The sequence below is a fragment of the Myxocyprinus asiaticus genome, chromosome 19 (genome assembly GCF_019703515.2).
Source record: "Myxocyprinus asiaticus isolate MX2 ecotype Aquarium Trade chromosome 19, UBuf_Myxa_2, whole genome shotgun sequence".
NCBI lineage: Eukaryota > Metazoa > Chordata > Actinopteri > Cypriniformes > Catostomidae > Myxocyprinus > Myxocyprinus asiaticus.
In genome coordinates, this window is record NC_059362.1 from 15,744,296 (window position 1) to 15,770,726 (window position 26,431).

At 39.5% G+C, this 26,431-nt stretch overlaps 2 protein-coding genes across 6 annotated transcripts in view; one reads left to right on the forward strand and one right to left on the reverse strand.

Annotated features, from left to right (window-relative positions):
• The window catches only part of LOC127410379 (dynamin-3-like), a 73,773-nt gene extending 64,828 nt beyond the window's left edge, over nucleotides 1-8,945 (forward strand). For all 4 annotated transcript variants that reach the window (XR_007892115.1, XR_007892116.1, XM_051645614.1 and 1 more), the window contains one exon: nucleotides 8,533-8,945. Coding sequence is in view for 2 of the 4 variants with exons in the window: in XM_051645614.1 (XP_051501574.1) it covers nucleotides 8,533-8,572 (40 nt within the window). In the remaining 2 variants the exon portion in view is untranslated. The remainder of the gene's footprint in view (nucleotides 1-8,532) is intronic.
• Nucleotides 8,946-11,351: 2,406 nt separating this feature from the next.
• LOC127410399 (phosphatidylinositol N-acetylglucosaminyltransferase subunit C-like) lies at nucleotides 11,352-26,431 on the reverse strand. Of its 2 annotated transcripts, XM_051645655.1 has the most exons (3): nucleotides 26,384-26,431; nucleotides 24,866-25,385; nucleotides 11,352-14,725 (listed from the first exon to the last, which is right to left on the reverse strand). In XM_051645655.1, exon 3 carries the CDS (start codon nucleotides 14,720-14,722, stop codon nucleotides 13,841-13,843), a length of 882 nt encoding a protein of 293 aa, XP_051501615.1. In that variant the 5' UTR covers nucleotides 14,723-14,725; nucleotides 24,866-25,385; nucleotides 26,384-26,431; the 3' UTR covers nucleotides 11,352-13,840. The 2 variants fall into 2 exon arrangements, with proteins under 2 accessions (XP_051501615.1, XP_051501614.1); XM_051645654.1 differs by lacking the exon at nucleotides 24,866-25,385.

The window sequence follows — 26,431 nt, forward strand, 5'->3', positions numbered from 1 at the left end:
TCATAAAGGTCTTAAGGAAATATAAAGTATTATAGAGTATTATCTGTGCAACAATGAAAATTAATTTCATGGTTCCTGATAATGTCTCCCAAGGGAAGCATATACTAGGAGAAAATTAGGGGACCTAATATTGAGCCCTGTGGCACTCCATACTAAACTTGTGCTAATCTGACAATAAATAGGACCTAAACCATGCTAATGCCAGTCCACAAATGCCAACATAATTCTCAAACCTATCCAAGAGAATGTCATAATCTATGGTGTGGAAGGCAGCAATAAGATCTAATTGCACTAGAAGAGAGATGCAGCTGTGGTCAGATGATAAGTGCAAGTCATTTGTAACTCTTTTAAGTGCAGTCTTTGTACTATGATGGGGCCGAAATCCTGACTGAAATTCTTCATAGACACCATTTCTCTGCAAAATTGAACATAGTTTTGAGTACACTACCTTTTCTAGTATTTTAAACATAAGTGGGAGATTTGAGATCGGTCTATAATTAGCCATCTCTCCAGGATCAAGCTTTGGTTTCTTAATAAGGAGATTTATAACCGCCAGCTGAGATTACAGGAAACCTCTCTTTAAGTTGCTTATTGGGTATAGGATCTAGCATTTTGATGCTTTAATAAGTTTAGTTATCTCTTCCTGTCCTATTACAGCGAAGAACTGAAGTTGTTCGTAAGGAATGCTATGAGACACTGTCTACTGAGGTGATGTGGCAGTGGGCTGCATAACTTTAATTTTCTTTCTGACGGCCTCAATTTTATCAGAAAAGAAATTCATAAAATCTTTATTACCATGCTGTGAGGGAATATCTGGTTCAGTCAATCAACAAAACTATGATCTGTAATAATTTTTATTTACAATAAGGAAAAGAAAAATCTCATTCTCATTACTGTAACACCCTGTCTACACTGGGCTCGTCCGTTTAGGCAACGCAACGCAGTGGCTTAAGGCTGTATACACTGGACGTGTCGACGCGAACATTATAAATCATTTATTTGTGTTGTTGGCAGAAATAGCACCAGCACATGCAGCACAAAATAGAACGGGAGAACCGTTTACTGTTGCAACGGATGCTTCCAGTGTGGAAGGCATCATTGATTATAATGGGTTCTATCGCTTTTGACGCGATGTCATGCAACAATCGTGTCCGGTGTAGACAGGGTGTAATACAATAATGAAAATCAACCTATATAGACACAATAATTTATTTTATTATTAAAGCAGCATACATTAAAAGTTATGATACAAATGCTATCATGATGTAAAAATATTTCACATTTTAAACATTATGTAATTATGGTGGCATTTTTATATTTTGGGGGATGGTGGTGGGATGTGCTTATATATATAATAATGTTACAATGGAATAAAAATCTTAATGACTCTATAAAAATAAGACCAAAAAATAGGCTTCATTTCTTTTATGCAAAATAAGAAAAATAATTCTCAGGTGGAATGTGACACAGACATTTCTTTGTGAGATTCACTTGGGATTCACTTGAGATGGGTGTAGGTCTTCTGGAAAGTGCTTTTCCATGTCTGAATCCCCATTTTCAGTACAGATGGTCTTTACTCTTTTTCTCTGTCTGTCTCGCACTCGTTCTAGCTCCTCGTTTTGTTTCAATGTCAAAGCTATAACACCAAAGATAGCGCAAGACTTCTTGTGTTTCTTATAGTCATTTGATTATTAACAGCAGTCATTTGTTTCATATTCCATTAACAAGAATGACCCTAACCAAGAGCACGACTTAATTAAGGGAGCGCTGGATGAGAGTTATGGTTAGCTGTCAAATCAATATTCACAAACTGGCCCTATCTTTTCCTTTCTCACCATTCCAGTGGCGTTCGTTTCTTTCAGCACTCTCTTCAGTTTTCTCCCTTGTGATCTCTCTTTCTCTCTCTCTCTCTCTCTCTCATTCCTTACCTTTAAATTTTGGCACTTTTCCCTCTTTCTTTTCTGCCTCATTTCCTTTGTGCTCATAAACGGGTCTGTTTGGACCTCCACCCTTTTTCTCTCTCTTTCTCCTCGTCGCCCCTTTCTCTATTTCTTCTTCGTACTTTTTCAAATTTCCTCTCATCATCACTCATCCCCACCCTCCAACTTTCCCTCTCTTTCTCCTACCACCCCCATACCCATTTTCATTTTCTCCCTCCATTTTTGCAGAACTCATTTGAACCTTTTCAAAGTTCTGCTGTTGTCTTCAGTGTGACCCTGTCTCAAAACTTTGTGAGCTGCCTTCCTAGACAGCATGTTTGGCCATCATTGGCCTATAATGCCCAAAACATTTTCCATGTAGGACACATCCAGCATCTCATAAAGGAATGTTCTTTTTGCATCTCCCCAACTCTTCCAATTACACGCCTTTTATGCATTCTTGTACTCTTAACTTCACTGTTTCTTTCTCTCCTTGACTAAAACCCCTGATATTTCCAGACTGCAAGGTCCTGCATGTTTCTTCATGCGCTGCTTTGCTTTTATTTCTGTTGTCTCTGTCCTTCCTTCCTTTCTTTCTTTCTTTCTTTCTTTCTTTCTGTGAGACCGCAGCCTTGCGCTCACCGCAGCACAGGAAAAATAAAAGCCACTCTCTTCTCTTTCCCATCCCAGAGAGCTGCTCTCTCTGCCAGCTCCATTAGAGAGTGAGATTCCTGCGTCTCCACAGGGATCTTTCCTGGACCAGCTCTACAGGAATGCTGGACTCATATTCCCCCTACACACACACTCGTTTAGAGGTACTGACAATGTAGCCTGTTATTGTAACACGGTCAGCTCTCAAAAAGTTTGTCTTTTGGGCCTAATTAAAGGCGAAGTGTGTCCTAATTAATGTTTTTTTTTTTTTTTTTTTTTTTAAATATTAAAATACTTTCTCCTTTCCAAGCTTAATATGCATAGACAATGAGCTTGTTTCCCTCCTTGTTTGATGTGGAAATGACTGCATATACACTGGCGGCCAAAAGTTTGGAATAATGTACAGATTTTGCTCTTATGGAAAGAAATTGGTACTTTTATTCACCAAAGTGGCATTCAACTGATCACAATGTACTGTATAGTCAGGACATCAATAACGTGAAAAATTACTACAATTTGAAAAAATTGTAAAACCACTTCAAAGAGTTCTCATCAAAAAATCTTCCACGTGCAGCATTGACAGCTTTGCAGATCCTTGGCATTCTAGCTGTCAATTTGTCCAGATACTCAGGTGACATTTCACCCCACACTTCCTGTAGCACTTGCCATAGATGTGGCTGTCATGTCAGGCACTTCTCACGCACCTTACAGTCTAGCTGATCCCACAAAAGCTCAATGGGGTTAAGATCCATAACACTCTTTTCCAATTATCTGTTGTCCAATGTCTGTGTTTCTTTGCCCACTCTAACCTTTTCTTTTTGTTTTTCTGTTTCAAAAGTGGCTTTTTCTTTGCAATTCTTCCCATAAGTCCTGCACCCCTGAGTCTTCTCTTTACTGTTGTACATGAAACTGGTGTTGAGCGGGTAGAATTCAATGAAGCTGTCAGCTGAGGACATGTGAGGTGTCTATTTCTCAAACTAGAGACTCTTATGTACTTATCCTCTTGTTTAGTTGTACATCTGGCCTTCCACATCTCTTTATGTCCTTGTTAGAGCCAGTTGTCCTTTGTCTTTGAAGACTGTAGTGTACACCTTTGTATGAAATCTTATGTTTTTTTGGCAATTTCAAGCATTGTATAGCCTTCATTCCTCAAAACAATGATTAACTGACGAGTTTCTAGAGAAAGCTGTTTCTTTTTTGTCATTTTTGACCTAATATTGATCTTAAGACATGTCAGTCTATTGCATACTGTGACAACACAAAAACAAACAAAAAGACAATGTTAAGCTTCATTTAACAAACCAAATAGCTTTCAACTGTGTTTGATATAATGACAAGTGATTTTCTAGTACCAAATTAGCAATTTAGCATGATTACTCAAGGATAAGGTGTTGGGGTGATGGCTGCTGGAAATGGGGCCTGTCTAGATTTGATCAAAAATTACTTTTGTCAAATAATGATGGTTTCTGTTTTTTACATCAGTAATGTCCCGACTATACATTGTGATCAGTTGAATGACAGTTTGGTGAATTAAAGTACCAATTTCTTTCCGAAACAGCAAAATCTGTACATAATTCCAAACTTTCGGCTGCCAGTGTATCGCTAATTCAATCAGACAATAACATCAATACACTCTAAAACAATTTTTAGCCTATTTTTAAGATATTTCAATTTCATAACATCAAAATGAATTGTGTAATTTTTAACACAATTAAATAAACTTAAAATATTTAATTTTCTATTTTGTTAAAGATTACTCAATTCAGTTTAATGGAATTTTGTTATAAAGTGAACATACGTAAAAAAAAAAACAAACAAAAAAAAATAAATAAATAAATAAATAAAATGTTTGCGTTCAGATTTAACATATTTACTTATTCTGGCCCTAAGCAGTATTATAAACGATAAAGAGATCTTACAGTAATTTGAAAGAAATTTCCTTTGGACATGTTTTCCAGAACATTAAAGCATTATAGTTTACATTGTTTACACAAAAGAGAAAAATCTCACTATAATAAATCGTACTTTCTTATGATTCATACACTGAAAAAAAGTTGTTGGTTTAACTTAATTTAATTGTGGACATTGGTTCCACACAATGAAAATTAGTTTCTTTAATATGAAACTAAATACTCAAATACTTTGTGTAGCAAAATGAATTGAGTTAACCTAACTTAAATTAGATCTGTACAGATAACTCAATTGAACCTTGCAGCTTGTTGCTAGCTAGCAACAAATACATTAGCATATTTTATATAACTTTTTGTACTGTATAACAAGTATGGTGCTGCTGAGAGTTTACAGGTCCCCAAATAGTCATTATACTGATGATCCCTCAGTATTTGCTTCATGAGAAAAACAATACACACTGATTTTTCAGTAGTAATGTACGCAACCTTGACCTAACCATTAGCTCCTCTCTTCTCCACAGTGTGACAGAAACTCCTCTAAATCCCAACATAACAGAACATTAAACACTAACAAGTCTCCTACTTGTTTCATTTTGCAAAAAATGCATTAAAAAAACACTTAATTTAAAATGTACTCTCCTGATCCAATCCCATGCAAATCATGCTGGGAACTGGAAATATCCTGCCTGGTTTCAGCAATACATTGATGCAACAAATATTATCCACATAGTCCCAACACAATAGGATTAAGTGAACAAAAAATAAAATTAAGTTGAAACCAAATTCTGAGGAATTGTGTTGCATTAGCTCATTTTAAATTTAGAGTTAACTGAGCAAGCAGTAAAAATCATGTTGAGTGAACACCATCCGTTAGAAGTGTAAATCCATTTGAACATTTTATAGCAATGTGTTCATATTAATTTTTGATGACTGTGTTGAATATCACTTGGACTTTACACAATATAATTATGTTCTCATCTCAAACATAAATTTATTAAGTTGATTTCAAGTGTACTTGCTTAGTATTTTCAACAGAGCTGCTTTCCCTTTTTTCAATGTATGAGAATATGTATGATTCTCCTCCTTGTGTGCTTATAAACAAGGGTTCATATGTGTGAACGTGTCAGGAAAATTGTGAAATTCCAGGACATTTTGCATCCCAGAATTGAATTGAATTTTTCCATGACAGATGGCCAAAAACCAGGACGATCCTGGAAAATTCTTGACGGGTGTCAACCCTACCTGCAGCAGTCAGCGGAATTGTGCTGCAATAATGGGGTTTCCCTCTTACGTCAAACTCTGGGATTCCCCCAGTGTACTGTCAGTTGTCGATGTTTTAAACTGGTGTGTATAAATGAGTATATTTTATAGTGTATGTGCTTTTCCCACTCTCCTCCCAGAAATGTTGAATTCTTTCCGCTGTGCTGACAGGTTGATATGATGTATGGCTCCATCCTATAACGTTAGGTATCCGGTCTGTTCCGCGCACATGCGCACTCTTTAAAAACCTGTAAAAACACAGCTTATGCGTGACTCCATCACGTCAGCACATCACAGGCGTGCTTTATAGTTTGCATTGGCTTCCTATTCAGTCGCATATTTATTTTAAAACTCTCACACTAACTTAAAATGCTGTGCATGGAACGGCCCCTTCTTATATCTGTGACTCAGTTACCCTTTACATGCCTTCTCGTTCTCTTCGTTCTGCTGATTCTTTTACTCTTCAGCAGCCTCTTTGTATACTAAAATCTATGGGTGAGAGAGCTTTTTCAGTTGCTGCACCTAGATTATGGAATGCACTTCCTCTTGCTGTTAGAGATGCTCCCACATTAGACAGTTTTAAGAAGTTGTTAAAAACCCATCTTTTTAAAATTGTTTATATAGATTGCGATGACTAGTATTTTATTGTATTGATTAGTTCTATTGTATTGTTTAGAATGACTTATTGTTTTGTACTGTATTTCAGAACTTTTGTATTTTATTTGTCTTATTTGCATCTGTTTGTAGCGCTTTGGGTACTAGAAAAGCGCATTATAAATAAAATGTATTATTATTTATTAATTTATGGCCACACAGGAGAAACCTGGGTGTGTTAAACCGCTTTCTCTTAATCCCTTAAATGGTGTAAAGAAAATGGCATTCTCGTTTACATGATGTTTCAGAACACCGCTTTCTGCAAAAACCCTGGAAGAAACCGTTTTCTTAAGTGCATGTAAACGTGGTCAATGCCAAGACAATAGTAAGCAATTTAGTTGATTCCCCTGAAAAGTGTAAACACTGTGGCTCTGTGGTGTTATCAAATCATTACTCTGTTTGTCTGAGCATTCTGACCAGCCTGACATAGTAACACTTGCTATGTCTGGAATAGCATACTACCAAACTACCCTTACTGTTGCTGCAGTATTCAGTATACTGTCCACAGTAAGCACATTTTCTGTATGCATAGATAACTTGCATGACCTACTACATTTGTCAAAATGAGCAGTATACAAAAGAGCTTACTGCATGGGATACTTTATCCCACAATGCAATGGGCCTGACTTGACCTTCTATTTCCAGTGTGATGAATAAACCAGAAATTATATCAGTCACATTAAAAAAATGTAATAACAAAAATAAATTAAATAATCATTTATATTACCAAGATGATAACAAGATGGCATTTAATGAATTAAACATGCAGTGAGACAACAATGTTGCATACTACTGATTAAAATGTTTATCATGCCTACAGTTTCACTGACTACTTAAAGATAAAACAGTTTGCAGTATACAGTGTATACTGTGCAGTATTAAGTAAGTAGTCAGCTAGTATAGTGTGTACCAGTGCCTGCACACATTTTCAGCCATCTTGGTTCTGGAGGTATTTTCCCCATTTTATGAAGGTTTTCATAAAATTCTTCATAAAGAGTTTTAAGCCATGAACTAAACCAACCAGCTCCAAGGTGAATCACATCATTACAAACTTGAATTTGACCTTCTTTCATGATGAGGACATAAACTACAGTCCCATGAAGCGTTGCGAATGACGTAGCCAAATTAAGAATTATGGAGGAATATAAAACGACAGATTTATAGATGTTGATTTTAAGTATAGAAACAATATACTATACTTATAATGTACTATACGAGTGGGGTGGGCTCTGAAGAGCTTGCTTGGCATGCTTTGTTGGCCACAATTCTCTGATTGATGGATTGTTTCTCCTCAGGATCGTGGGTAGTGTAGTTCTTTACCAGAAATTCTGCTATTAAACAAGATTTCAAATGAAGTTGAAATAATGGCATGTCATGGCTTCAACAGAAGCATATACCATCGAATAACAACCTCAGAGCTCATGGTAGGTCTTTAAAGGTCTATAAGTTATCATTAAAAATTACAGTCACCTATAGAATGAAATTATTGGGATTTTTACTTCTGGAACCAGACTGTTGCCAGACTCTGTTCCATTCTGAACATAGCTATTGGCTCAACCAATGGCATGAGTTTGGGGTGGGGCTATCTGTCATAGTGATTAATGGCAGATAGGGAAAGTGTTTGGGAAAACTGTTTGAAAACGTCATTATTTTTGGCACAAAAATTACACATTTCACCTTTAAGGACAAGAAGAAATTACTATTATTAAAGGTTTTTCAAATTCTTAAAGAACTTCAAGAAAAACAATATCTATAAACAGGGATCGCTTTTGAGATTAAAAGGGAAAAGTCTGGATATATTTATCGATGGGTTTGCCTTCAGAATTCATTTTCTTTCGGATTTTTGTTGTATGAGTCACAACTGGGTCACAGCAGGGTTTGGTATTAATTTGTAAGCCATCTAAAGAAAAATCTTTTGTGGTCTTTTCAGTCCTGTAGATTTGATCTGGCAATTTGCGTTCATTTTAACTTTCATTTTCACCAAACTAAACAAATACACAGGCAATTGTAAACACATACCCCCATCTGAAGCTGTAGAGTTTATGTGAGATTGTTGTTATTTCCATTAGCTGAACTGACAGAGCTATGACCTCTGGGAGTCTGTTCTGAAAGCTTGGGTTATGTTTAATGTGTTGCAGGAGACAGCCACCAGCAGTGCCCACGCAACAGCCACAATGAGACATAAAACGGCATTATAAAGCCCACCTGTGAGAGAAGAATCATCAATCATCCCAACCTGTTTCATTAAACAGACCTCAAGAAAATCTGATACATGAGATTCAAATTTATATGTGTTGGACACAATGGAAAAAAAAACAGCTTGGTTTGACCAGTTCTGCGTCTTTTTTATATCCATTTTTTAGTCAATTGTCCTTTTGCTCGCCGATTCTGCTTTTAGTTACCAAGATTGAGCAGTATGCTGTCATGCTGGAGAGGTTTGCTTCTGTTCTGTACATATGTTAATGCCTGTTGTGTTGAATATTTTATGTGTAGTTTCGCACTGAGCGCGTGTATGTGTGAGTTTCAATCACAATGGTTGTACAGGCTTAAATAAACAGAATTTTGTAAATAGTCCGCTTCAGAAGTCAACTTTTCGTGAATTGATGGTCCTTGCTAAGGCAAGTGTCACTATTAATTTTGCTCATACTTAAGGTTAGGAGTTTGTTTTAAGTATTAAACTTCGGATGGTAACTCATCCTGCACCGTTTGTTGTACAGACAAGAATGGTACATCAAATCACGTTAGTTGCTGAGGAGAGATGCGCTTTAAGCAATTAAACGATTTTGGCCTGGAGGATTTAAAAAATACAAATAGACTGCATTGAAGGAGGGATCAGAGCCATTTCAGTCTATCATAGAGACTTGGAGGTGGGCTCTTTTGATATGGGCCAGCACACAACCACTCAGAACACCCTAAAAGCATGCTAAAAACAACTGTGAACATCTTAGCAGTGGCGAGCTTTGCATGGTAACGTACCACTCCCATTTTCTTCAGCAAATTTAAATCTAGTCTTAAAGGGATAGTTCACCCAAAAATGAAAATTCTCTCATCATTTACTCACCCTCATGTCATCCCAGATGTGTATGACTTTCTTTCTTCTGCAGAACACAAAGATTTTTAGAAAGATGTTTCAGCTCTGTAGGTCCATACAATGCAAGTTAATGGTTTCCAGAACTTTGAAGGTCTAAAAAGCATATAAAAGCAGTAATCCATAAGACTCCAGTGGTTAAATCTATGTCTTCAGCAATATGAAAGGTTTGGGTGAGAAACAGATAATTATACTATAAATCTCCACTTTTACATTCTTCTTTTATTTTTGGCAATTCACATTCTTTGTGCATATCAACACCTACTGGGCAGGGAGGAGAATATATAGTAAAAAAGGACTCAAATATTGATCTGTTTCTCACCCAAACTTATCATATCGCTTCTGAAGACATGGATTTAACCACTGGAGTCATATGGATTACTTTTATGCTGCCTTTGTGTGCTTTTTGGACCTTCAAAGTTCTGGCCACCATTCACTTGCATTCGGTGGGTTTCCATCCAACTATTTTTATGCACATTTTGAAATTGCACATAAGAAATCCTGAATGGAAACACTTGATATCCGAATAAACGTTCTAAATCCGTTTAAAATTGAATGCGCTAGGAGGAGGTAGATTTTTTTAGAGTTTCGCATTAGTTAAAATGTACATTAAGGTGATGGAAACGGTTTATTTGCAAAACGATGACGTGTTTTGACCATTCGTGCATGTGCATGAGTGTGCAATAGCTTGATGTGACTAGCCCACTGAAAGGTCCGACCTTGGAACACAATTCTTTGAACACAGCGCTTGTCATTCGGAAGTGTTTCACCCACAGCTGGTTGATAAAAGTGGGTCCTCACAATCCGCCAGAACAGTTTTGAGAGCCCAGGTATGCGGAGACTGGCGGTGTGTGGGCATCGCAGCTATTTCAGCCCACATTATATCAGATATTACACCTATTCTGCGGTGTCTCGTGGATGCGTTTAATAAAATGAGATACTTGTTCCAATCTTGCAAATGAAACTTCCCCAAAGCAGGGAGAGGTCATTCAGCTGCTCCATCATGACAAGGAGGCTCCCTCATGATAATGCACATTAAGTAGTGGATGGAAACGTGCAACAATTCGTATTTTCTTAGGTCGAATTTTTAGAAATGCGCTTAAAAATGCTAAATATTTTGGATGGAACCCAGCAACTGAAAGGACCTACAGAACTGAAATATTCTTCTAAATATCTTTGCTTGTGTTCTGCAGAGTAAAAGAACGTCATACACATCTGGGATGGCATGAGGGTGAGTAAATTATCAGAGAATTTTCATTTTGGGGTGAACTATCCCTTTAAATCGTTATTTTGCTGTATGTAGACCACTCTAATAACTTCTATATTCTATATAAGTTATACATATGATACACATCAGAAGTTCCCAGAGATTTTGCATTGTACCAGTTTCAGATTGCTTCAATTTGTGAATTCCATTGTGATGTGTCACATTGGTCTTTCATGGAAAAGCTTATTTTGTCAGTTATAAATTACTCTAAAGAAAAGCATACAAAAGCGTATTATATTGTATCAATTAAAGACTGACAGACACGTTTTGCCGACTGCTGTTATGCTGTCCTAGTTGAACAATGGCTAACGCAGCGGAAATACCAATAACAAGCTGCAGCTCTCTCTTAGAGTAGTCCCACGGCAACAGTAACTTGTATCTGGCCCAGTAAAGACATTAAGGTAGGACTGACATCTTGTGGGCAACAATTTGTCTGCAATCATTTCAATCCTTTTAGCAGGTTTCGGGATCACCTCCATTTAAAATAAATCCAATGGGATTGTAAAGTGTAATAATGTAATAATATTTAGCACACAAATTAGGCTACTGAAGAAATAAAAATATAACACCAACACCAAAATTATTAAAGACAATATTTATTTCAGAAACAGTAAATAGAAACATTCAATTTTTAAAAACATCCAAAAGCTTTTAAAATTTTTAATCAAGCAATTTAGGAATACACATTATTATATAAATACTGTTAAAATTAGGGGATGGGCATTTTGGTCATTTTGTCTACTTGAGTACTCGGACTAATTACTCGAGTACTTGTCGAATACTCTAGGGGCGATTACATGTTCAAAACTGTATATATAATAACATGTCTGACAAACGTCTTTGGCTGCTGCATTGCGTCTTGTTGTTCCAGTGTATCCTCTATTCATTATTATAGGCTGTTATAAAATAATCTGTTACAAAATGTACAAAAGATTCCAAATATAATGCGTCATATTTTATCATTATGTGAAGATTCGCTGTCCAATTCTGAAAGAATGTGCCCAACGCACATCTGTCTGTTCTTCCTTCAGGTTACCGTAGTAATCTTAGTAAGTGTGCACCAGTTTTTTTAGTGACTGTCTGAACCGTCTATTTTCAAATAACAGGAGACGCCGTAACCATTGCATTTTTAATATGCATGTTAAATTGAAGACGCTGCATTGTGTTCCATTTAGCTGCACTCTGTCTAGCTGTTTGAAACACTCGCCTGCTGTATATGCGTCGCTTCAGTGCGTTGAGTCCACTGCCACATGCCTGGTGTGTGTGTGTGTGTGTGTCCCCAAATGTTCGCTCTTGTGAGGAAAGCCGCGATGCTCTGTATTGTTGTTGCTGTGATTCATGAAGCGTTCCATTCAACTCAGAGAGTCTGAATTTCCACCTTTCAACTGGGGAAAGTGCAACGGAATGACACTTTATATCGGACATCTAACTTGGAAACTCGTGCAGAAATCTTCAACTCCCATTTTGTCAAGATGCAGGTGCGTTTTACTTCACGCAGGGCAGGGAGGTTTACAGTCAGTGACAAACATTCACTTTTATTAAATAATATCCATTAACGTATCGAAGTTCTTACAGTAAATGATAATAAAACGTGTTTAGCAAACGTTTTGCAGAGACAGGTGATCAAAACACGGTTAATTACACTCTCTTTTGATTATAGTTACGATAGTATTGCAGTGTTGTATATCAGTTTGGTTGCTATGAGACGTCTCTGACAATCAATGTACCTTTCAAAATCAATGTAATCAATCTCAAAATTAAAAATAAGCTCCCTCATTGTTTGTGTGTTTAGTTGTCAGTTGTAATTGTCACTGGATTTCGAATTAAGTGAAAAGTCACATCATGCTTGATCACTATCGATCATCGTTTTCATGATCGATCATTGCTGACACGTCTGAGTACCCGAGTCCTCGTGCCCATCCCTAGTTAAAATGTTTATAGCTTCCTACCCATATTTACCACTTCAATCTCAATCTCACGAAACTTGTCAAGACCATGTCTGGGTCATATTTCACCACAAAATCAAAATAAAGAAATTAATTGTATTGAACCTGGAATATTACTTTAAGAAAAATACATGTTAAGCTCAATCGACAGCATTTATGGCATAATGTTGATTACCACAAAAAATAATATTGAAAGGGTTTAAAAGGCAGAAATGTGAAGCTTATAATTTAATTAATTCTCCTGTTAAAACACATTATTTGAGCTGTAAAGTTGTTTAAATTGTTGTTTACTGGAATTACAGGGTTTACGGTGTTATCACACATATTGTGGCTATACATTTAAAATAGTTATTTTAATAAATATTATTAATAATATTAATATTATTAATAAAATATTTTAACATTTACAGATTGGCTTCATTGACATCCATTGTAAGTGCCTCACTGTAACCCAGATTTGTGCTTTTTTTTTTTTAAAGAAGAAGTAAAGGTACAAGTCGAAAATTCATTTTTGTGGTAATCAATATTATGCCACAAATGCTGTCGATTGAGCTTAACTTGTATTGAACCCGGAATATTCCTTTAAAGAAATGGAAGCCTTGTGAAATTATGACAATTCAAGCACATATTCCACCAATTCTCATTACTGTAACACAAGAATGAAAATGATCCTGCCTGGACACAATTAGTTATTTAGTTAAATATACAAAAAACAAATTGTATTGCAGAAAAAAAAAAAAGAAAATTACTGCATTGTATTAATTAGAATCACCATTGTGAATAATGGGAAATACAAAATAACCTGAATGTAAAGCTCCAGATGCATTGCGTTAATGAAAAATTGTGAGGAAAATGTGTTTATGACCTTAAAATGGGCTTCATTTTACTTCATGCAAATGCAGTTTCGTATTTTTATTTTCATTTTGGGGTGAAATGTGACATGTTCACCCATTTAATAGTTCATCAAGCATTCTTTAACTGGCAAACAGGTGTAATTTCCTAAGAACCGTTTTTAATTGTCCCTGAGTTTAAGAGAAAGTGCAAAAGTTCTAAAAACTAGCCCTCTTCTTAATTCTGTCAAAAGCAACATTTAAAATGGTTTAAAAACTATAAAGTCTTAAAGTCCCAGGCAGTCTTAAGCCGTTTCAATTGAGAAAGCGGGAGAGGTCCTCTCTGATCTCTGCCTCGTCCCATGGACCATGAATATTGTCTTTATGCCTCTGGAGGTGAACTAGTAACAGTGGACAGATTAAAGTTAGTGTTAACAGAGCCAGGGAGAGGAGGAGTGCCCCCTCAGGCCATAGGCTACCCAGACCCCCAACTCCAGCGAGGCACACCAGCCCTGCTGCCCACGGGAAGCTCCACTCCGCCTTCTCGCGTATGCGATGCAGCAAGCAGGGCCAGAGAGCGAACACAAGGAGAGCGCAGGTCAGCATAGTGAAAGTATGCAGGGCACCAGGAAGCCGGGACGCCAGGCACACCGACCCAAAAAGGGCTGCATTGAGGGAAAGGCTGCCTGGCGGACTGGGTTGGGCATAAGGGAAGGACACCAAGTGAGCCAAGAGCATAAAGGCCGACATGGCATATACAGTATCTGTACTAACCGACTCTGTCAGTGTCTTTAAAACAGGGGAGAACCCGAAGGTGAAAGCCAGGAAGATGGTTGCACTCTGCAGATCTGCCAAACGTGTACGCTCTCTAACACAAGTTATTCCCAGGATCTCGTAGAGTCCGTAGCCCAGCAGAGCACAGCCCAGACAGGCCCACAACACTGTGGATGGCACCAGATCTCCCTGTTCCATATAAGACCATAATGTGAGAAAGACAGCAACGCAAGACACCTGCTGTGCAATCAGTCCTGTTTCTCGCACCACTGCCCAGTAACGGTACTGACGGACTCTGATGTTGCGCCGGAGCTCCTCCAAAAAACGACGGTCCACGTAATTGTCCGGGAACGGCTGCCGCTCATAGAGCACTTTACGCCAAGGGACAGCTGACGGAGCTCCCGAACCACTGTCTGCCCCCATCACCTGTCAAAAGAGACATACATAACCTATCACAAATAAGGCATACAGTGGGGTCCAATAGGCTTCAATTCAAAATCGGGAAATAAACAGATTACTTTGAAAAATGTAAAACAAAGAAATGCTGATGTAAAATTTATGAGAAATATTTAAGATTCTGCACTATTTCTAAGTCTCTAATTGTGACATTGACCATGTTGACTCATTACAAAAGGTTTCTGCGCCAACAAATGAAATTGCAAAAATAAACATTGTTTTCAAACAGCTTTCTGAATACGCCCCCCGTCTTCTGTTGATCAAACAAACAGATGGTCCCGCCCCCAACTCATGCCATTGGTTGAGTCAATGTTATTGTGTTTTATGGAGTGGATGGGTCTCTCAAAGCAAACAGAGGAATTTTAGTGCCACAGAGACACAGTGTTTACAGTTTGAGGAAATTAACCTACAAATAGAAAAGTTACATTCTTCAGCTTTAAAGCAAAAGGGGGAAATACCAAATACAAAGAAATTCTGAAATGCATGTTAATTTTTCAGTTAAAAACATACAACCCTAATTCCGAAAAAGTTGGGACAGTATGAAAAATGCCAATAAAAACAAAAATGACTGATTTGTAAATTATATTCACCCTTTGCTATATTGAAAGCACTACAACTACACATTATATGATGTTTTACCCTGTGAATTTCATTGTTGTTTTTTAATGTACAGTCATTTCAAATCAGATGATTGCAACACGCTCCAAAACAGTTGGGACAGTCGAGTGTTTACCACTGAAGACACAAGTTTGTTGAGTTTACAAAGTGGAATTTTCCCCCATTCATCCATTATGCAGGTCTTTAGCTGCACAATTGTACGGGGTCTTCGTTGCCATCTAATGCGCTATAATACGCCACACATTCTCAATTGGAGACAGGTCAGGACTGAAGGCAGGTCAATCTAGCACCTACACTCTCTGCTCACACAGCCATGCACTTGAAATCCGGCCAGTATGTGGTTTGAAGTTGTCTTGCTGAAAATGCCGGGATGTCCCTGTTCATGAGATCCATTACAGATGAATTATGTTTTTTAATACATTGATGTCTGAGGGATCAGAGATCACGCACATGCAGAAGTGGTTTTCGTCTTGCCCTTTACGCACCGAGATCTGACCAGATTCCTTGAATCTTTTAACTATATTGTGCACTATAGAGGGTGAAATGCCCAAAATCCTTCCAATTTATCTTTGGGGAACATTGTTCTCAAAGTGCTGGATTATTGGCTGAAGCATCTGTTGGCAAATTGACAAGTCTTGAACGATCCTTGCTCTTGAAGACCTAGGCTGTTTTTGGAGGCTCCTTATACAGTATACAGTATTATGACACAATTTCCTCACCTGTTTAACATCTCCTGTTCCACATCGCCTTGTTATTTCAACTCGTCAAATTGTTATTAGTTTTAAATTGCCCGTGTGTTGCAATCATCTGATTTGAAATTACTGTACATTTAAAAGAAATAAATTCAATTCACAAGGTAAAACATCATATAATGTGTAGTTGTAGTACTTTCAATATAGCAAAGGGTGAATATAATTTACAAATCACTCCTTTTTGTTTTTATTAAATTTTTCATACTGTCCCAACTTTTGAATTTGGGGTTGTATTACATTTATTACATTTTTAATGGTAATATGACACTTTTGGACCCCACTCTACATACTCCATCAGAAAATACAGTTGAAGTCAGAAGTTTACATACACTTAGTTTGAAGTCATTAAAACTCCACTCCACAGATTTCATATTAGCAAACTATAGTTCTGGCAAGTTGTTTAGGACATCTACTTCAAGTAATTTTTCCAACAATTGTTTGCAGACAGATTGTTTCACTTTTAATTGGCTTTATCATAATTCCAGTGAGTCAGAAGATTACATACACTAAGTTAACTGTGCCTTTAAGCAGCTTGGAAACTTCCAGAAAATTATATCAAGCCATTAGGCAATTAGCCAATTAGCTTCTGAAAGCCTACCTTCAAACTCAGTTCCTCTTTGCTTGACAGCATGGGAAAATCAAAAGAAATCAGCCAAGAATTGTGGACCTCTACAAGTCTGGCTCATCCTTGGGAGCAATTTCCAAACACCTGAAGGTACCAAGTTCATCTGTACAAACAATAGTACGCAAGTATAAACACCATGGGACCACGCAGCCATCATACTGCTCAGGAAGGAGACGCATGCGGTCTCCTAGAGATGAACGTAGTTTGGTGTGAAAAGTGCAAATCAATCCCAGAACAACAGCAAAGGACCCTGTGAAGATGCTGGAGGAAACGGGTAGACAAGTATCTACATCCACAGTAAAACGATTCCTATATCGACATATCCTGAAAGGCTGCTCAGCGAGGAAGAAGCCACTGCTCCCAGACTACAGTTTGCAAGTGCACATGGGGACAAAGATCTTACTTTATGGAGAAATGTCCTCTGGTCTGATGAAACAAAAATTGAACTGTTGGGCCATAATGACCATAGTTATGTTTGGAGGAAAAAGGGTGAGGCTTTTAAGCCAAATATCACCATCCCAACCGTGAAGCATGGGGGTGGCAGCATCATGTTGTGGGGGTGTTTTGCTGCAGGAGGGACTGGTGCACTTCACAAAATAGATGGCATCATGAGGAAGAAAAATTATGTGGATATATTGAATCAACATCTCAAGACATCAGCCAGGAAGTTAAAGCTTGGTCACAAATGGGTCTTGCAAATGGACAATGACCCCAAGCATACCTCCAAAGTTGTGGCAAAATGGCTTAAGGACAACAAAGTCAAGGTATTGGAGTGGCCATCACAAAGTCCTGACCTCAATCCGGCGAAAATTTGTGGGCAGAACTGAAAAAGCGTGTGCGAGCAAGGAGACCTACAAACCTGACTCAGTTACATCAGTTCTGTCTAGAGGAATGGGCTGAAATTCCAGCAACTTATTGTGAGAAGTTTGTGGAAGGCTACCCAAAATGTTTGACCCAAGTTAAACAATTTAAAGGCAATGTTACCAAATACTAACAAAGTGTATGTAAACTTCTGACCCACTGGGAATGTAATAAAATAAATAAAAGCTAAAATAAATCATTCTCTCTACAATTATTCTGACATTTCACATTCTTAAAATAAAGTAGTGATCCTACCTGACCTAAGACAGGGAATGTTTTCTACGATTAAATGTCAGGAATTGTGAAAAACTGAGTTTAAATGTATTTGGCTAAGGTGTATGTAAACTTCTGACTTCAACTGTATATACACAATGATATACAGTGCATTCAGAAAGTATTCAGACCCCTTAATTTTTTTTCCACATTTTATTATGTTTCAGCCTTATGCTAAAATGCTTTAAATTATTTATTTTTTCCCCACATCAATCTACACTCAATATTCCATAATGACAAAGCAAAAACCAAATATTTGATAACTTTGCAAATTTACTGAAAAGAAAAAACTTCAGACCCTTAACTCAGTACTTAGTTGAAGCACCTTTGGCAGCGATTACAGCCTCAAGTCTTTTAGGGTATGATGCGACAAGCATTGCACACCTGGATTTGGGGATTTTCTGCCATTTTTCTCTGGAGATCCTCTCAAGCTCTGTCAGGTTGGATGGGGACCATCAGTGGACAGCCATTTTCAGGTCTCTACAGAGATGTTTGATTAGGTTAAAGTCCGGGCTCTGGCTGGGCCACTCAAGGACATTCACCGAGTTGTCCCTAAGCCTTACAGAGTTGTCTAGGCTGTGTGCTTTGGGTCATTGTCCTGTTGGAAGGTGAACCTTCACCCCAATCTGAGGTCCTGAGCACTCTCGACCAGGTTTTCATTAAGCATATCTCTGTATTTTGCTGCATTCAGCTTTCCATCAACAATGACCAGTCCCCCAGTCCCTGCTGCTGAAAAACACCCCCACAGCACGATTCTACCACCACCATGCTTCACCGTTGAGATGGTATTGTGCAAGTGATGAGCAGTGCCTGGTTTCCTCCAGACATGACGCTTGGAATTGAGGGCAAACAGTTCAACCTTCGTTTCATCAGACCAGAGAATCTTGTTTCTCACAGTCTGAGAATCCTTTAGGTGCATTTTTGCGTGTCTTGCACTGAGGAGAGGCTTCCGTCTGGCCACTCTGCCATAAATCCCAGATCGGTGGAGTGTTGCATTGATGGTTGTCCTTCTGCAAGTTTCTCCAATCTCCACACATGATCTCTGGAGCTCAACCAGAGTGACCACCGGGTTCTTGGTCACCTCTCTTACCAAGGCCCTTCTTCCCCAATTGCTCAGTTTGGCCGGACGGCCAGCTCTAGGAAGAGTCCTGGTTGTTCCAAATTTCTTCCATTTAAGAACTATGGAGGCCACTGTGCTCTTGGGAACCTTCAATGCAGCCAAAGAAATGTTTTAACCTTCCCCAGATCTGTGCCTTGATACAATCCTGTCTCTGAGCTCTGCAGATAGTTCCTTTGATGCTCTGATATGCATTTTCAGCTGTGAGACCTTATATAGACAGGTGTGTGCTTTTCCAAATCATGTCCAATCAATTGAATTTGCCACAGGTGGACTCCAATCAAAGTGCAGAAACATTTCAAAGATGATCCAGAGAAATGGGACACACCTGAACTAAATTTAATTTAAATACATTTGTAAAGTTATCAAAAATCTGGTTTTTGCTTTGTCATTATGGGGTATGGAGTGTAGATTAATGTGGAAAAAAATAATAATTTAAGGCATTTTAGCATAAAGCTCCAACATAACAAAATGTGAAGAAAAAAATGAAGGGGTCTGACTACTTTCTGAATGCACTGTATATCACAAACAAATCAACAGATTATTTCTATCTAATGTCTAAAGATACATACAACACCCATCCAAAGATTATATGAATGGGTTCATAACAAGTTAAGCTCTATCGACAGCATTTGTGGCATAATGTTGATTGCCACAAAAATATTATTTCGACTCGTCCTTCTTTTCCTTTAAACAAAGCAGATATCGAGGTTACAGTGAAGCCCTTAAAATGGAAGTGAATGGGGCCAATTATTTTAAGGTTTAAATCCAGAATTGTGAAGCTTATAATTTTATAAAAGCACTCACATTAATTATTCTGTTAAAACTCATGTATTAATTGAGATGTAAAGTTGCTTAAATAATCATTTTTACAGTCATTTTATAGGGCTTTACATCGTCATGGCAACGAAGTTGTAAAATTGGATATACATTTACACAGAAAAGGTTAAGTGATTTTATCACACTAAAACCTGTGATGAAGGGAACGAGACATTGCGTCATTAAGCTGATGCTATGGGAGTGTCCTTCTACACGACCTAGTTGAAACCTTTCTACAATAGTGCCAGTATTGGCTATGGTGTTTAAGCTCAAAGCTGTCCATTATAAAAGCGGGCGTGCAAACACCATTCCTCAGAATTTTCTGACTGAGGGACAAAGACCACATCGCTCGCACCTAAAAAAAAGTAGTGCGGCCAGCTTACGCAATGGCTCGTTCCCTTCATCTCAGGGAACCGAGGTTACATACGTAACCAAGATGTTCCCTTACGATTCAGCACACTTGACATTGCGTCACAAAGCTGACGTTATGGGCAACATATTCCCATCACGCCACACTACACAACATATCCTTCCCAGAGGAAACATGACACTGCAGTCCCACGGGACGGCGACCGACATGAGTATGCCGCAAGTGAATGACCTTCATGGTGAGCCAGGAGGGGAACACTCAGAATATATATATATATGAACTATGGTCATATTGTATGAATTAACCCCTTCACAAACCCAGTCTGGAAGGAAGTTTATTTGCAATGAAAGTCCCTGTGACTTTTGGGATATACAACGGTCAGAATGCAGGCAGCTGTGTAAAAAGACAGGGAGCTCGTACTTAAAAAGAGGGGCATAAGTATATGTTTGGCCAATGAAATAGCAAGCACTCTAGACAGAGATGAGAGAGAGACTATGAGAGAGACGTTACATCTAGGTTGTAAAACCTTGCGAATGTGTTTTAAGAAGACCATCCTGCTGCAAAACATATGTCTTGTAAGGACACACCGTTCATCCATGCCCATGAAGAGACCACGCCTCTAGCTGAGTGTACTTTAGCACCAATTGGGCAATTTGCACCCTGCAACTCTTAAGCCAGGGCAATTGCATCAACGTTCCAGTGAGAAAGTCTTTGCTTGGAGACAGACAGTCCTTTTGTGCATCCTCCATAGCACACAAAGAGCTGGTCAGACAGCCTGAATTGGCGGGTGCGCTCAACGTATGTGTGTAGTGCCCGCAAAGGACATAACAATTGCAAGGACTGTTCCTCATCCGAATTAAATGGAGGAGGGAAAAAGGCTTGAAGGTGAACCACCTGCGCTCTGAAGGATGTGGTTAGAACCTTAGGCACATAGCCTTTCCTGGGTTTGACAGTGGTTTCTAAAAGACCCGGACCAGACTCCAGACATGAATTGTCAACTGACAGTGCTTGTAAATCACCGACCCGTATTACTGAGGCCAAAGCCAGCAGTAATGTGCTCTTAAGAGAAAGCACACGCAATTCAACATAGTCCAGAGGCTCGAAGGGAGGCCCCGTGTGTGCTTTTAGGACCAAAGTTAGGTCCGAAGTCGGGACTGTAGCCGGGCGAGGGGGATTTAGCCGCCCCACCCCCTTTTTTAAGAATTTTATGATTAAGTCATGTTTGCCTATAGAGGTGCCGGCTTCAGGTGCATGATATGCAGATATAGTCACCACATAAACTTTGAGCATTGATGGAGTGAGCCCTGCATCCAATCGCTCTTAAAGAAATTAATGAATTTCAGGTATGGGGCAGTTCACTGGGTCTTTGCCATGTAAAAAGCACCAATTAGTGAACACATTCCATTTCAGTGCAGAAAGGCATCTCGTGGATAGTGCTCTTACCTGCAAAATGGTGTTCATAACCGACTGAGCCAATTCTGGCTCGTCCACTGTGCTCCGTTCAAAGGCCACACATGTAGGCTTCACAGGTTTGGCTGGGGATGTCAAATTGTGTCTTGTGTTTGAGAGAGAAGGTTTCACCTCAGCAGTATTTCCCATGGAGACCCGTCCAGTATTTCTACCACCTCCAGAAACCAGGACTGACTGGGCCATTTCAGTGCAATTAACAGAAATGTTTCCACGTCCACTCGGACTTTGCTGATGACAGAATGAATGAGGCGCACCGGGGGAAACGCATACTTGCATTTCGCCGGCCATACGTGGGCCAGCACGTCCTACTGTTGTGTTTTCCGAACGAATCAGAATGTGGTGATTCACGATGTTGGAATGAAAAGTCCTCAAAGCTAGAAAGACAGCCAGTAGCTCTAGGCGGTTGACATGCCACGCCTGTTTTGCACCTGTCCAGGTGTCGAAAGTGTGTTGGATACATCTGTGGTCAGCACTTTCCTTCTGAAAATTTGACCCAGCATAACACCCTGTTGGTAGAAGGCCGGTGCTGTCCATGGTGCTAGAGCAGCCAGACAGTGGTGAGTCACAGTGATGCGCATGCGCCCAAGGCTTCAGGCGCAATGTGGAACATCGCTTGAGCCAGTAAAAAGAGTAAAGAGATGCCGCCACCATAAAACCCAGCATTCTCTGAAATGACTTCAGTGGTAATGTTTTTCAAGTTTGAACTGAGACAGACACCGAAGAATGGTCTGTACGCACTCGTACGTGAGGTGCGCACGCATGCTCATGGAGTCGAGATAAACTCCTAAAAAGGAGATTTACTGGCTGGGGAAAAGTGTGCTTTTCGCCCAGTTAACATTAGACCAGATTTTCCATATGGCAAAACAGTAAGTCTCTGTGTTCGCTCAGTAGTGCCACTGATTGGCTATTAATAACCAATCACCGAGGTAATTAAAAACTCGCACACCATTCATTTTCAACGAGCGACGCATCGATACATTACGTGAACGTGCGGGGAGCCAGAGACAGACTGAAATGAAGGACTTTAAATTGATACGCATTTCCCTTGAACGCAAATCTAAAAAGACACCTGTAATGTGGTGCAATTGGTACATGAATTACGCGTCCTTTAGATCTATTGACACAAACCAGTCCTGAGGACAGAAGTGTGATAAGATGTTTCTGAGTTAACATTATGAATGGGCGTCACGAGTGTGCGATTCATGCATCTCAGAACTAGAATTGGCCGAAGCCCGCCATCCTTCTCCAGAACGAGGAAATTACAGCTGTAAATCCCCACTGTGTGTGTCGTAGTCTAGGGCAGTCTCTATCACGTTTTTTGCAAGGAGACTGTGAAACTCTGCGCGCAACACCGGCACATCCTGTGACCGGACCACAGATTGCAGAGTGCCGGTGAAGTGAAGTGGCCGGCATACAAACCGAATCGTATGACCGTGCTCGATCTTTTTAAACACCCAGTCTGACACGCACGTGAGGGCTTGCCACACATTCATGCAGCGGGACAGCAGGCTTATCAATTCATCTGAAACAATCTCTATCAAGCTCTTTGCAAGAAGATTGTGTATTTCGGCTCGTAAAACCAGCGGATCTTTGGACAGAACCGTGGAAGACAGCACAGTTGAAACGGGGTGGCTAACGTGCAGATTGGATCGTATAACCATGTTCGATCTTTTTTAGCACCCAGTCAGAAATTGTGTAAGGGCTCACCACGCGTCCGCAAAATGGGACAGAGGGCAATTTGGTTTGTTCATTGAATGGGGTGTGATTTCAATGCCCTGCTACTCGCTGGGCAGAGATGTGCCCCTACCGCCTCTTCCACAGGGGGTAGTTGGGCATAACCTTTGTCTTCCCCGTGGTCCACTTTAGTGAGGAGAGTGGAATCGCTGTGAGAGCGAGCTGAATAGGGCACGTGCCAGGATTTTGTTATGAACTTCAGGGAAGACCGGGGCAGATTTGACGGTGTCCAGACTGTAAGAACCATTCATCAAGGCGAGATTTTTCAGGTTCCTCTGGAGGAGACCACTCGAGACCGAGCTCTCTGACCACCCTTGAAAGGGCGTGAAGCATCTCCTTGTCAGTGGCGCGTGCACACTCCTCGCCCTCGCTGGGGGAAGGGGCGGCAACGTCCTCCATTGACCACTCGTCAGATTCAGCGAGAGACATAACATCATCCCCAGCATTAGAACCGCCGAATGTGACGAGGTCATGCGCTCCAGCAGAGGGCCAAAATGTGTCGGCACGAGGTCCACCTCAAATTCATCCTACTTGAACTTGCGGCCTTGCCTCCTCGTGTGATCCCTCGGGAGTTTTGGAGCAGTGACTTCTTCCTTGCTGAGCAGCCTTTCATGTTATGTTGATATAGGACTCATTTTACTATGGATATAGATACTTGTGTACCTGTTTTCTCCAGCATCTTCACAAGGTAATTTGCTGTTGTTCTGGGATTGATTTGCACTTTTCGCACCAACCTACGTTCATCTCTAGGAGAATGCGTCTCCTTCCTGAGTGGTATGATGGCTGCGTGGACCCATGGTGTTTATACTTGCATACTATTGTTTGTACAGATGAACGTGGTACCTTCAGGTGTTTGGAAAAGGATGAACCAGACTTGTGGAGGTCTAAAAAAAGATTTATTTTGATTTCCCCATGATGTCAAGCAAAGAGGGACTGAGTTTGAAGGTAGGCCTTAAAATACATCCACAGGTACACCTCTAATTCAGAACACCTCCTATCAGAAGCTAATTGGCTAATTGTCTAAAGGCTTGACATAATTTTCTGGAATTTTCCAAGCTGCTTAAAGGCACAGTTATCTTAGTGTATGTAAACTTCTGACCCACTGGAATTGTGATATAGTCAGTTAAAAGTGAAACAATCTGTCTGGAAACAATTGTTGGAAAAATTGCTCGTGCCGTGCAAACTTCTGAATTGAACTGAATATATACACAGGTGCATCTAAAAAAAAATTGAATATCGTAGAAAAGTAAAATTTTTTCCGTAATTTAATTCAAAAAGTGAAACTTTCATATATTCTAGATTCATTACACATAAAGTGAAATACTTCAAGCCTTATTTGTTTAAATCTTGATGATTACGGCTTACAGCTCATGGAAATCAAAAATCCAGTATCTCAAAATATTAGAATATAGAATTTATAATACAGAAATATCGACCTTCTGAAAAGTATGTTAATTTATGCACTCAATACTTAGTCGGGGCTCCTTTTGCATGAATTACTGCATCAGTGCGGTGTGGCATGGAGGCAGTCAGCCTGTGGCACTGCTGAGGTGTTATGGAAGCTCAGATTGCTTTGATAGCGGCCTTCAGCTCGTCTGTATTGTTGGGTCTGGTGTCTCTCATTTTCCTCTTGATAATACCTCATAGATTCTCTATGGGGTTCAGGTCAGGCGAGTTGGCTGGCCAATCAAGCACAGTAATACCATGGTCAGCAAACCAGTTACTAGTAGTTTTGGCACTGTGGGCAGGTGCCAAGTCCTGCTGGAAAAGGAAATCAGCATCTCCATAAAGCTTGTCAGCAGATGGAAGCATGAAGTGCTCTAATATCTCCTGGTAGATGGCTGCATTGACTCTCGACTTGAGAAAACAAAGTGGACCAACACCTGCAGATGACATGGCACCCCAAATCATCACTGACTGTGGAAACTTCACACTGGACTTCAAGCAACTTGGATTCTGTGCCTCTCTGCTCTTCCTCCAGACTCTGGGACCTTGATTTCCAAATTAAATGCAAAATTTACTTTCATCTGAAAAGAGGACTTTGGACCACTGAGCAATAATTATTTGTAATAATTCGTGCAAAAGGAGCCCCAATTAAGTATTAAGTCCATAAATTAACATACTTTTCAGAAGGTCGATATTTCTGTATTATAAATTCTTCATTCTAATATTTTGAGATACTGGATTTTTGATTTCCATGAGCTGTAAGCCGTAATCATCCAGAGTAAAACAAAAAAAAAGGCTTGAAATATTTCACTTTATGTGTAATTAATCTAGAATATATGAAAGTTCCACTTTTCCACGACATTCAAATTTTTTGAGATGCACCTGTATACATATACACACACAATATTAACAATAGCTTATAAGGACACAAAACTTCTGCCAAAGGGACGAGGCAGAGTAAATGTTCGCTGGAACACTGCAGGGGAGTGGAGAATCTAATCGTGCCGTGAAGATCCCGCCTGCTGACTAGTAGTTGAAGGTTTCTATACCAGTAATGAATCGCTGTCTTGAAGGAGGACAATTCTGAGGAATTGTTTTTGCGCGCCCGCTTTTATACCGGACAGCTTCGCGCCTAAAAGGGTGGGGCTTAAACACCATAGCCAATACTGGCGTTATTATACAAAGGTTTCAACTAGGTCGTGTAGAAGGACACTCCCATAGCGTCAGCTTAGTGACGCAATGTCAACTGTACTGAATCGTAAGGGAACGTCTTTTCTTTACTCTTTGACAATTCACATTGAACGAATCTGCTGAAAAGTACAATTATTCACATGCACGCGCACATCCCCAGTTAACATGATCCCCGGTTGATCGATAACACCGGCTCGAGAATTGACAGCTGTCCATCTAGCTCGTCAAGATCTGATCAAGGAGATTCGACTCCAAACTTACCAATCATACAATAACTGTGGCTAATGTGTGTGGAGAAAAAAACATGTCTTTTCATACATATGTTACATTTCAAACCATTTTAATATCTTACCGAATTAGCAGGATATTCTCTCTTCCCACTGCTGTCACGCGTCACACA